Source organism: Loxodonta africana, chromosome 4, assembly GCF_030014295.1.
Source record: "Loxodonta africana isolate mLoxAfr1 chromosome 4, mLoxAfr1.hap2, whole genome shotgun sequence".
NCBI lineage: Eukaryota > Metazoa > Chordata > Mammalia > Proboscidea > Elephantidae > Loxodonta > Loxodonta africana.
In genome coordinates, this window is record NC_087345.1 from 54,884,782 (window position 1) to 54,897,879 (window position 13,098).

The 13,098-nt window shown below is 41.1% G+C and overlaps 1 protein-coding gene across 8 annotated transcripts in view; it reads left to right on the forward strand.

Moving 5' to 3' along the window:
- The first annotated feature begins 4,256 nt into the window (after positions 1–4,256).
- PPP1R12A (protein phosphatase 1 regulatory subunit 12A) overlaps positions 4,257–13,098 on the forward strand; it is a 172,925-nt gene continuing 164,083 nt past the window's right edge. For 4 of the 8 annotated variants that reach the window (XM_023559159.2, XM_023559180.2, XM_023559167.2 and 1 more), the window contains exon 1: positions 4,257–4,743. In XM_023559159.2, the coding sequence (XP_023414927.2) occupies positions 4,507–4,743 (237 nt within the window). In that variant the 5' untranslated portion in view covers positions 4,257–4,506. The remainder of the gene's footprint in view (positions 4,744–13,098) is intronic. The other 4 variants (XM_023559189.2, XM_003405221.4, XM_023559183.2 and 1 more) reach the window with 1 other exon arrangement.

The following is a 13,098-nucleotide window of genomic DNA, read 5'->3' on the forward strand; positions in this document are numbered from 1 at the left end:
AGTGGTTGGTGCATAAATTTGAATAATAGTCATATTAAGTGGCCTTCCTTGTAGGCATAGGGATATTATCCCATCACTGATAATGTTGTACTTCAGTATAGATCCTGAAATATTCTTTTTGATGGTGAACGTGACACCATTCCTCTTCTACTTCTCATTCCAGGCATATAGACCATACGATTGTCTTATTCAAAATGGCCAGTACCAGTCTATTTCAGCTCACTAATGCCTAAGATATTGATCTTTATGCTTCTATTTCATTTTTGACAATTTCCAATATTCCTAGGTTCATACATCATACATTGCACATTCTGATTATTAATCAATGTTTGTAGCTGTTTCTTTTCATTTTGATTTGTGCCACATCAGCCAATGAAAGTTCTGAAAGCTTGACTCCCTCCACATCATTAAGGTCGACTTTAATTTGGCAAGTGTGCTCTTCCCCAGTTGTATTTTGAGTGCCTTCTAACTTGAGGGGCTCATCTTCTACCACTATATCAGACAAGGTTCCACTGCTATTCGTAAGGTTTTTACTGGTCAACTTTTTCAGAAGTAAACTGAGAGGTCTTTCTTCCAGTATGTCTTAGTCTGGAAGCTCTGCTGAAACCTATTCAGCAAGGGTGACCCTACTGATATTTGAAATACCAGTGGTAAAGTTCCTTGTATCGCAGCAACACGTAAGCCACCACGGTATGACAAACTGCAGACGTGTGGTGGACTTAACCATTAATATTTTATTTATATACTAATTCTTATTTTAGTTTATTTATTAATTTTATATTCAGAAGTAAATGCTTGCTTCAATAATAGCAAACTTCCTACGAAACTCCTCTTGCCCAAATGAAGACTGGAGTTACTGATCTGTATTCCAGAGCACTTTTATGAGCTACCAAATAGGCCACGTAACATTCTTGGAAAACACTAAGGATAAGCTGCCAGTTTTTCTAGGTAGACAGAGAAGCTAACAAGGCTATCCTCAAATTCCTTTCTTTCACTGTAAGAGCTGTATTCTGGAGTTTTTAAAGTGAATAGGTCTTTTGAATTTTAGTGCTAATTTAGAGTTTCTCAGCTCCTTACTCCATCATTATTCCAAGATGTGGTATTATCATTGGTATATTTTACGCTTCTTACCCTCACCTTCTATTCCTACAGTATTTTCAGGATCCCTAACCTGGGATCATAACAAATTATGGATAACATTCTGAAGAATGGTAATTCCAGAACACTTAATCGTGCCTATGTGAAACCTGTACATAGACCGAGAGGCAGTCCTTTGAACAGAACAAGGGATAATACATGTTCTAAAATCAAGAAAGGTGTAGGTTAGGGTTGTATCCTTTTACCATACTTACTCAATGTGTACACTGAGCAAATAATCTGAGAAGCTTGGAGGAAGATTGGAGGAAGACTCATTAACAATGTGTAATATGCAGATGGCACAACCTTGCTTGCTGAAAATGAAGAGGACGTGAAGCACTAACTGATGAAGATCAAAGAACACAGCCTTCAGTAAGGATTACACCTCAACATGAAGAAAACAATAATCCTCACAGCTGCACTAATGAGCAACATCATGATAAATGGAGAAAATATTGAAGTTGTTAAGGGTTTCATTTTACTTTGATCCACAATCAATGCACATGAAAGCAGCAGTCACAAAATCAAGTGACATATTGCATTGGGCAAATCTGCCGCAGAAGACCTCTAAAGATGTCCTTTGATGACTAAGGTGTGCCTGACCCAAGCCAGGGTATTTTTAATCACTTTATATGCCTGTGAAAGCTGGACAATGAATAAGGAAGACTGAAGAAGATTTGATGCTTTTGAATTACAGTGTTGGTGAAAAATATTGAATATATCATGGACTGTCAGGAGAACAAACGCATCTGTCTTGGAAAGAGTAAGGCCAGGATGCTCCTCAGAAGCAACGATGGCAAGACTTTGTCTCAAATACTTTGGACATGTTCTCAGGAGGGACCAGTCCCTGGAGAAGGACATGATGCTTGGTAGAGGGTCAGCAAAAAAGAGGGAGACCTTAATGAGATGGATTGACACAGTGACTGCAGTAATGGGCTCAAAGATAGCAATGACTGTGAGGACTGTAGGACTGAGCAGTGTTTCCTTCTGTTGTACATAAGGGTTGCTAAGATTGGGAACTGCCTCTGATGGCACCTGCCAATAACAACAACCTGGGCTAGAGGAGTCCTGGTGGTGCAGTGGTTAAGCACTTGGCTGCTGCTAAATGACAGATCAGAGGCGACTCACCAGCCTCCTCCGTGGGACAAAGATTTGGCAGTCAGCTTCTGGAAAAATTCACAGCCTTGGAAACCCTATGCGGCAGTTCTACTTGCTATGAGTTGAAATTGGACTGGACAGCAATGCGTTTGGTTTCCATTTTGAACCTGGGAGCCCTGGTTGTGCAGGGGTTAAGAGCTTGCCTGCTAACCAGAAGGTCGGCATTTCCAATCTACCACCTGCTCCTTGGAAACTCTGTAGGGCAGTTCTACTCTGTTCCACAGGGTCACTGTGAGTCTGAATCGACTTGACAGCAACCGATTTGGTTTATTTTGGTTATATTTCTATGCTGGGACTTGTGGTTCAGAAAATTCAGTCTTATAGGTAGATTGTTTCCTAATCGGATTTTGGTCTATTTTAGTTTCCAATATGATAGCTACAATGTAGTCTACCGGAAAGGGTATCATGCTGAGAGTAAACAACGCTAAATTGTTCACTGCTGTATCCCCAGCATCTAGAACAATGCCTGACCCAGAACAGGTGCATAATATTTGTTGAATAAATCCTAATCCTGCTTTTGGGTGAAATTAAACATCAGTTAGTTCTTTGGCAACTCAGTCAAGACAATCCCTAAATTTCCCTTCGATGGTAGTATTTTATGACTTCTCTTATTTTACTTGTAAACGCTCTAAAAAAAACCAGTTGCATGAAAACAATGGGGTGTTTAGAAAAACATCAGTTGGTGGCGGTAGCAAATAGATGAGCTTATATTAGTATTTGTTACGTATCTCCTTTTTGAGTATGAGTAGTCAAACAAGGCAAATTTAGTCTTTCATTACGATTTTTTTTTTTTAATGGCCTCAAGAGGTGGTTCAAATAAGCATGTCGTTCTCTTCACTGTTAATACGTGCAGTGTCTAGAACCATGACTGGCTTATAGGTATTCAATAAATATTAGAAGGGTGGTGAGACTTGTCTCACACACTTTGTACATGTTATCAGGAGCGACCAGTCCCCTGGAGAAGGACATCACGCTTGCTAAGGTAGAGGGTCAGTGAAAAAGAGGAAGACACTCAAGAAGATGGATTGATATAATGGCTGTAACAATGGGCTCAAGCATAATGACTGTGAGAATGGAGCAGGACCAGCCAGTGTTTCGTACATAGGGTCGCTGTGAGTCGGAACTGACTCTTTGGCACCTAAAAAAAATACTGGTTGAAATGGTTGCTATTATTTACATTTCTTTTGAACCCCATAAGTAGATACGTCTTTAGAAAAAGAGGGAGCAGGAAGCAGAAATCCCTTAAAAGGTCAGGACCAGTAACAAGGCCGAACTGAGCTCAAGAGGAATACTGGGCAGCTTAAAGCACTGAGAGAAAAGAGGACCCAAAATAAGCGTAAGGAGGTTAAAAACAAAAAGCCAGGCAGGAGAGGAAAGACGTTTGGCCGGACGTTTGGGTGTTGGCAGGAAGCCACTGCAATGACCGCAGGCCAACCCTGGGCACTAGGCGGTCATCTCCGGCTGCGATCTGGGGAAACTACGTCCAAAGTCCTTGGCTACACAGATCCAACTTTAAAAAGGTTCTGTTCAGTTGTCAGACGCCCAATTCTTCCAGAGTTCCTTGGAAAGGGAAACCACATGCACCTAACACAAGAACTATCCCCCATTCCATTCAAATAACGCAGGCCAATAGGAAAATCTTCCGTGCTGAGCAAACGACTCCGCAGAGCCAAGACAGCCTCGGAGGCAGGTCTGCCCCGCAATGCTGTGCAGGCCAACTGTTGGCCTTCGGAACCCTGGGAGCCTTCAGTGGGGCAGGGAAACCTTCCTTTCCTCCTTCTTCCCTCTCAGGTTGGTCCCAGCCCCCGCGGCCCGAGCCACACCCGCTTCCCTCCGGTGGCCGGGCCGCCCCCGTCGCAGTTCGCGGGAGCGTTCTTCCTGGGGCGGGCACAGACCCAGGGCGCATGCGCACGGGCCGAAGGGCGCCTCCCTGCCCGGATCTCGCGAAGTTACGTTACAGTGGCCGCCGGTGACGGGTGGCCAGGCCGGGGGCGGGAGGGCTTCTGTGGTAGGAAGGGAGGTCCGCTCGCCCGGGCGCGCCGCCCCAGTGCTCTGTGGGATACTGGAAGTCTCGAGCGTTTCCTCCCGGTTCCCAGCCCTCCTCTGGCCAGCCCTCATAGAAACAGTCACACACCCCCTGCCTCCCCTCTCTTCCCTCTCCGCCTCCCCCTTCCCCCCTCGCGATAAGAAGACCCGGCGGCAGGAGAGGGGATGAAGATGGCGGACGCGAAGCAGAAGCGGAACGAGCAGCTGAAGCGCTGGATCGGCTCCGAGACGGACCTCGAGCCTCCTGTGGTGAAGCGTCAGAAGACCAAGGTGAAGTTCGACGATGGCGCCGTCTTCCTGGCTGCTTGCTCAAGCGGCGACACGGACGAGGTCCTCAAGCTGCTGCACCGCGGCGCCGACATCAATTACGCCAATGTGGACGGACTTACCGCTCTGCACCAGGTCTGTGCACCCCGCCGCGCGCTCTCCTGACCCTGAGGGTCTCCGCCGTTCTTTAGTCAGGGCCTCTCCTCCGCTCTGGGCCTCCTGAGGCTGGGGGCGGCGGGAGAGACTCCCTGCTGTGGGGTGAGGGGGCGGTTTCCCGCGAGGGAGGGAGGGAAAGAACTGGTGGAGGGAGGGCGCAGGGCTTGAGGCCCCCTTCAGAGCAGTTGGTATTAAAGTTGGGAATCGGCTGGTTTCCGGGGCACAGGGGAAAAGGGACTGTGGTCTGCTTGGGGCCCTAAGGCCGTTTGTAGTCGTGTGTCTGGGATTTGGGGTCGAGACGAGAAGGGGTGTAATGGGTTGTGCCTGGGCCCCGCTGTCAGGGATTTATTTGGGGGACGGGGATGCTGAAGAAAACTACTTACAAGGAACATTAGGGACTCTCGGGCAGATGGACATCTTTGGCTTGTAGGTGGGCATTGGATTTGTTGTACTTTTTAGGACTTGATTACAAATGATGGTAATAATAGTAATCAAGAGCTCTAAGCCGAGTGCCCTGAGCGAACGATTTCCTGTTTTCTCTTTTATTACTCTTGGTTACTGGGGAGGAGAAAACGGGGTGTAATTAGCAGATCTGCACCGGCTGAAAGGGAGGGGATGGAAGTGAGCGTTCAAAAGTGCTTGTCCATCTCCAGACCGGAACGCTTATCTGAGGTCCAGTACTCGGTGTGAGTTTGCTGCAGTGTCACAGATCCTGGAGCCCCAGGTCCTGGGCTGTGCACTGGAGTTAGAAAGAAAAGAATAAACATGGGGCATTCTTTTCAAAGCCGGTTACCAAGATCTGGTTTTTCTTTTGGGAGTGGGAAAAAGGAAAACTGGTCACAAACTTTCCGCAAAATGGATGCTTTGTGCATGTTAAAGTTTTATAGTGGTCTGATTGGGATCTCTCAATGTTAGCCAAATAAGGAGAAACTATTGGCAATCCAGAGATAACGTTGCTTTGCCTTTAACAGGCCAAAAGCAACACGACCACGTAGAGTTCTGCATAAAAAGCAATTTTTAAATGATGGTAGTAGGTAACAAGACATAGCCTCTTAGAATTTTCCTAGTTGGCAACTTGTAATTACTAGAAAACGACTTAACAGCAATAGCTTCCTCTGACAATGAAGAGATTTGTGAAATCTTTCAAAGTTGCTTGGCTGTAAAGGGAAGATTGCAGCTTTATTTTGAGTAATACTGTAGCAAAAACTTGTTTGGGAGGTTGAAACTTAAAGGCTTTATATTTCATGCATATTAGCTTGCTGTCTTTTGAAAAGAGAGGTGTGTGGTAGCATTTTTCCTTTTACTGCTTCCTGTTGAAGTGAATGATGACTATTTTAAGTTTTATTTAGTTGAATTCTCATATCATAGTTGGCTTATAGCCTTTGTTTACAGAGTTGACTGGATGAATTGAAATGATGGATAAATTAACAGGAAAATCTTGACATCAGAATGTGGTACCCAGTAAGGATATAGCTTAGTCTTTAGCTTTTTCTCAGTTCCATTAATTTAGATTCTTTAAGGTATAGCAAACTTTCTTTAGCCTTGCTTGATTTTAAGGCACAGCATAACTCTAGATTTTAAAAACATGACATTTGAAAATGAAAGAAACTTGTGGCATTCAAATGATATTGTAATTATGTAAGATGAATCTTTTCAAATTTGTTTCAAGTGTAATTTTAAAAGATAAAGCTGTTATTGTATCCCTGAGGTCAGCGTGATTGGATAATTTCTTACATTAGTATGTCTTATTAAAATTGTCAAATAGAAATTTAAACTTCCTATTATTGTTGTAGAGACACCCAAATATATTGGCTTGAAGGAGGATGAGAATCTTTTATACATTAATCTAATACTGGTTTAGGTACTAAAAGAGAAAGCGCACTTAACAGGCTTTTCAGATTCTCTTGTTTCCCCCCCCCCCCATTTGTACAATGTTGCAACAATTATCACACTAATTTCTTCCTGACTAATGAATTCAGTGGTTAGTTTGGCATTATATAGGTGGAGTATTATTGAGTATTTGTTTTAGTTGACAAGTACTTAAGTAGAAGTTTCCAAGTTTATACATAAACCATTTGCATAGTATCTTTTTGTAATTTATCTGCACATTCCTTAAGTCAGTGAAGCAAAAGTCTTTAAAATATGAAGCATTAAAATTTTTATTGCGTTCTCTCCACTTGGTATTTCTCATTTATCAACTCTTCTTATACTTTTTTTTTTGCATTGTGGCTGTGAGAACAAGGAGTTCACTTTGGGCAAATTCAGGACAGCAGATAATGAAAGGTGATAAATATAACTTTTTTAAAAAGAACCACACACACACACAAAAAAAACTAAGCTTTTAAGAAACCTCCTGAATGCTACTTGTTTTAATAACTTAAATTATAAACCTAAAAGGATCCATTGTTTTTTTTTTTTTAGTAGACCTTGAATAATTTAACTTCTCAAAAGATCTAAGATACCTAAGATATTTTTATGAGATTAATTATTAGTTATTCATTTGGAATATTCATTTACTTTTTTGTTTTGATCGAGTGTCCTAAATTTCATTGTTAGGAGAAATGTTACAGATACTTCACAACCCACAAATATACTTCTTAATGTAGTATTTTGCTTCCATTTTTAATACAAACAGCTTATATTTAAAGGTTTCTTTATTAAATAGTTGAACAGGCTCTTTCATTAGAAGGTATTTCGTTTTCAGGTATTCTTTTTGTACAGGGATAATGTCGTCCATTTAGGAGAAAGAGCAGTGTTTCTTGTTAAATTCTCTGTCTTGGTCTCAAGAATAGCCCTTTTCCCCCTGTAGTTAGAAAACAGTACTGAAGTTAGGTAACCAAAAAAAAACCAAACCCAGTGCCGTCGAGTCGATTCCGAGTCATAGCGACCCTATAGGACAGAGTAGAACTGCCCCATAGAGTTTCCAAGGAGCACCTGGCGAATTCGAACTGCCAATCCTTTGGTTAGCAGCCGTAGCACTTAACCACTGAGGAAGTTAGGTATATGACCTAATTTCTCATTATCTAGAATGGAGGTCTGGGGTAGGTTTTCATTTTTATGAGTGGGCAGTAATCAGCTTCTGATTTTGTAGCTACCCGGTAGAGTTTTCTCATATATAATCTTTATAATTCAACATACCTTATAAAGATTTTAGGAGACTAATTCAACTCTATGGCAGTTGGTTTGGTTTGGGTAATAGGGTTGTCTGTATAATGCTTTATTGCTGGTTTTTAATGATACTGGTAGGCATAAAACGCAGGACTGAGATTTCTTCCAACAGTTTTCAGATCATAAGTCAGTTCTATCTTTAGCCTTTTGATTTTACCTTAAAATTTTATCTACTTCCTCTGTGACAGTAAATTCCAATTCAATTTTCTCCAGAGCTCCAATACCTCATTTTCATTTTTTATTGATCTGAAATATTGATTTAATATTAAAATTATTAAAGATATCGTGATTTTATCTTTACAGACACATCTTTCAGTAAACCAATTGCCTTCAGTTGATTCTGACTCACGGTGGCTCCATGTGTATCAGAGTAGAACTGTACTTCATAGGGTATTCAATGGCTGGTTTTTTGGAAGTAAATCATCAGGCCTTTCTTCCAAAGCACCTCTGGGTGTACTCCAATTCTAACCTAACTCTACCACCCAGGGACTCATCTTTAAGTAGTAATATAGAAAATACAGGTCAACCCCCTTTGCCATAAAATAAAAACTGTTTACAGCTCTACCTGTGTGATTTCTTTAGAGAATCCTTATTGTTCAAACATAGATTTCCATAGTTGTAATTTTTATAATCTATTATCATTTAAAATTAGTTTAGATATATTTTTTCGTATTGTTATACTTTGCAAGCATCTTTTAAGTCTGAGTATTATTGTTAGACAGTTTTACATCAATGTCAGGAATTTCTTTAAATTCAGCCTAAAACAAAACTTAAATATCTTTCCTAACAAGACTACTCTTCTCATTGATGCCCCTATTTCTGTTAATGATGTAGATCAAACTTTTTAAAATATTTTAATTATCGTTTACTTACTCTCCTTGTCTATCAGTCTTCTAGCTCTCTATTTCCTTTCTTCACAATCTCTTTTGCATCAGTTCTTTCCCTTGCCTTTGTCATTATTAACCTGGTTCGTACCTTTATTATTTTTATCCATACCGAAAAAAACCTAGTGCCGTCGAGTTGATTCTGACTCATAGCGACCCTATAGGACAGAGTAGAACTGCCCCATGGAGTTTCCAAGGAGCTCCTGGTGGATTCGAACTGCCAACCCTTGGGTTAGCAGCCATAGCGCTTAACCACTATGCCACCAGGGTTTCCGTTTTTTACTTGTAGAGCATAGTAATAGCTTAATTGCTTTCCCTGCCTCTTCTGTTCCTCATCCAATTCCATACATATTGCTCTCAGGTTAAATCTTTTGACAGTATCACTTTGATTATGTCACTTCTCTTTAAATTTACATTTAAGGCTTTTCGCCATTTAACTATAGCTTTTTATCCTTGATATAGGGTCCCTATGAGTTGGAATTGACTTGACAGCAGTGGGTTTTGATTTTGGTATCCTTGATATGGCTCCCTTATGTGTTGTAGCTAGAGCTTCCAGCCAGTTCATTCTTGTTCAAACCCCTGCAGATAATTTCCATTTTCACCCCCAGATGTACTGAATTAGAATCTAAATTTTAATGAGATCCCTGGGTGATTCTTACGTATAACTTCTTGGGACCTTGTTAGAAATGCAGATTCTCAGCAGGGAACTTGTTAGAAATGCAAATTCTCAGCAGGGTTTGGACCTGAACAAACTAGTTGTATCTTTTACTATATGTAAGTTGGTTAACTTGCTTCCATTTGAACAAGATCTTTCCTGTTTTATTTCCTTGCATTTGGCCATGCTCTTTCCTCCACCTAGAATATCATCTCTTTCTTGTTTAACAGTCAGAATCCTATTCATTCTTCAGGATTCACCCCACTTGCTAGCCAGAAGGGATCTTTCTGTTCTTTGAACTTGCCTGCACTGTGGCACTTGAGAGAGACTCTCTTCTATGGGGTACCATACTCACTGTACCTTGTATTTCGCCCCTCTGCTGCTATTAAAATACTTCTTTTTTTATAAGTGTCTTCCTTGGTAGACTGTAAGGATACAGTCTTCCCAGTCTTTTTTTTTTTTTCTTGTTTTGTATTTCCAGGGCCTGGTACATAGTAAAGGAACCCTGATGGCACAGTGGTTAAGCCCTCAGCTGCCAACCAAAATATCAGCGGTTCGAACCCGCCAGCCACTCTGCAGGAGAAAAATGTGTCAGTCTACTTCAGATGACAGGCTTGGAAACCTTATGGCACAGTTCTGCTCTGTTCTCTAGGGTCACTATAAGTTGGAATTGACTGGGCGGCAGTGGGTTTGGTTTTTTTGGTTGGTACATAGTGGGTGTTCACTAAAGGTTTGTTGAGTTATATCTTTTATATTGTATCATAGATACGTAGTTTTGTTGCTTGCATGTCGTGGGATACGTTTTTGAAAGCTTCACCTCTGAATACTTAGAATGTTGTTCTTGCATATAGTAGGTGCTTAGTAAATTTTTTTCATTATTGGGAACCTGTATGTTTAGGAAACAAATGAAAAACTTTGTTGTAGATCTTCTGTGCAGGTTTTTTAAATATCTTGAGATTATTTAATCTTCCTATTAAAAAATCCTAAATCAGTCCATATCTTGGGTAAGTGTTAGAAAAATATTATATCCAGTTGAGTCATAAATCAATTTACTACCCATTTTATAAGGGGTCAAGCTAGTCCTATGTGGGAATACAAAGTAGAATTAGATCTGTGTTCTGTGCTATTATAATCTTTAAAATCAAGTCATCCTTTTACTTTTTAATACAGACTTGCAGATAAGTTTTGCTCTCAAAATATAAATTTTTATCAATTTATAAGGGAGCCGTTTGAAGCTTCTTTGTAAAATATGTGACTGTCTTGTCAGTAAAAGAAATACTTTAGTCTTAATTCTTTAAGTGCTTGGTCTTCTTGGGCAGACATTTCTCACTGAATAGTAATATGAAATGTAGCTCTTTTAAAAATATTCTCATAGGGCCTTTCCAATAAAGTGTTTTCCAACCAAAAGGAATAGAAACTGGAAGTAGTTAATATTGAATTGCTTGTTACAGAATAATTTGAATGCTGTATATGAGTAGTCTGTTTAAAACTGAATATTCAGTTTATAGTTTAAACTTATTTACCTTTTGGGGGGATGTTAAGATTATGGAAGAGTGCATTGAATCACATATAAGTTGTATTAAAATCTGTATTAAAAAGATTGTGCAGTATCAACTGTTTTCTCTATATAATTCTCTGGGTAGAAAAAGCTGTAACATGTTGTGGTATTGGCTTTCAAAACTTTTTGAATTATCCTGTCAATTTAAAAAAAGAAAAAACCTAAACAAACGAAAGCTTCCAATTCCAAACTGGTCCCTTACTTCCTGCAAATAAATGGGCAGTAGACAGCCCTAGCCAAATACGGATGTTTTTGGGAGGGCACTACTGCCTACACTAGTACTGTCAATACTGTCTTCTCGGCAGTTGCTGCTTTTGTGCTTCCTGGCAACAGTTTTGTGGTCTGACTTTGAAGTGTCATAACCAAGCCCATCTTTCATGTGCTTCAGCTGCAGTGTGATTGCAAGCTGTGACTGAGCATTTTTTAGTGTAGCCAGGTAGAAGCACTGGATGGAACAGAGGAAATTGTTATTTTTCATTACTTATTTGCTGTACCCCATTTAAAAAATACTGTTCAGGTAACAAAAGTGCTTGTGCTTAAAAAAAATCTATGTAGATGATTTTTAAATATAGCTGTTCATAAATTTTTTTAATTTTGAGTGAGCAGGGTAAGAGAGTAGGACATTGGTTTGTTACAGCTACAACTTGTCCCTTCTTGCCACCTCCCAGATTTGCTATTTTCATTGCTCCTCTGCCTGCAAAAAAATTGCCATCTTTCACCTCACCTTCGTTTTGAAAGTTTGTGGAGTTCCACAGTCATGTTGAAAAGATGGCGTATTGGCATTTAGGGACACCCCTTTGAGAGGTTGACAATCTCTACACAGTAAGGAATAGCATAAATCTAATCCCCTAAATGTGGATTGGATTGATCCAGTCCTCAAATTCCCATTTCCATCCTTGTCACCAGCCACCCCTGGGGCACACTCTCTCTATGACCCTAGCTACGCTAGCGCTCACAAGTCAAAAGGACACTGTCCTTCAGACTGCCGTATTGGTGGACTCCATTTGCAAGTTGGGGGACTCCACATGACACCCCAACCTTCTGATTCGCTGGCCACCAATTTGGAGCTGGTTTCCCACTACCCTTTCGGGGTGCCTGCCGCAGGCTTGGGAGTCCATATGACACCCTTCTTTCTGGCTTGTTGACTTCCACTGCCCTTTTTGGCTTCAATAATTTGCTGGAACAACTCACAGAACTCATGGAAAGTATACCATACATATGACTACGTGTTGCCCTTGAGTCAATTGCTACTCATAGGACCCTATAGAACAGAGTAGAACTGCCCCCTAGGGTTTCCAAGGAGTGGTGGTGGATTTGAACTGCTGACCTTGGTTGGTTAACAGCTGAGCTCTTAACCACTGCACCACCAGACCTCCAGCCTATGACTGAAAAACTACGATGTATTAAAGCCAAAAAGGATACAAATGAGGAGACACAGGGCAAGGCCTGGAAGGGTTGCTAATGTCAGGCTTCCATGTCCTAAGGGATGTGTTACTCTACCAAGAGCAGATGTTCCTCATCAACTGCGAAGCCCCTCTGGGCCTCCATGTTCAGGGCTTGATAGGCTAAACCATGCCTTCTTAAAGCTTGTTGATATCAGCCTACCAGGTGGATCTTTTCTAGTCTGCACAGCCCCCACTCACCAGCATAGACTCTTAGGTGTGGCCTGGAAGTCCCAGACCAAGGTATCCCCACTGTTCCAAGGGCCATTTCTCTGGAGCCAAGGACAAAGGCCACCTTATTTAGGGTAAAACTAGGTCCTTTACCCTACAAGCTACAACAGTTACTTTGAATTTTTTCTAAGTTAGAGTTGGATATGTAGTTTTTTACTATAGTTGCCATTGAGTTGATTCTGACTCATGGCGACCCCACGTCTGTCAGAGTAGAACTGTGTTCCATAGAGCTTTCAGTGGTTGATTTTCTGAAAGTAGATTGCCAGGCCTTTCTTCTGATGTACCTCTGGGTGTGCTTGAACCTCCAACCTTTTGGTTAGCAGCTGAGTATGTTAACCTTTTGCACTACACAGGGACTCCAATACTATGCTAAAAAACCAAACCAGTTGCCATCAG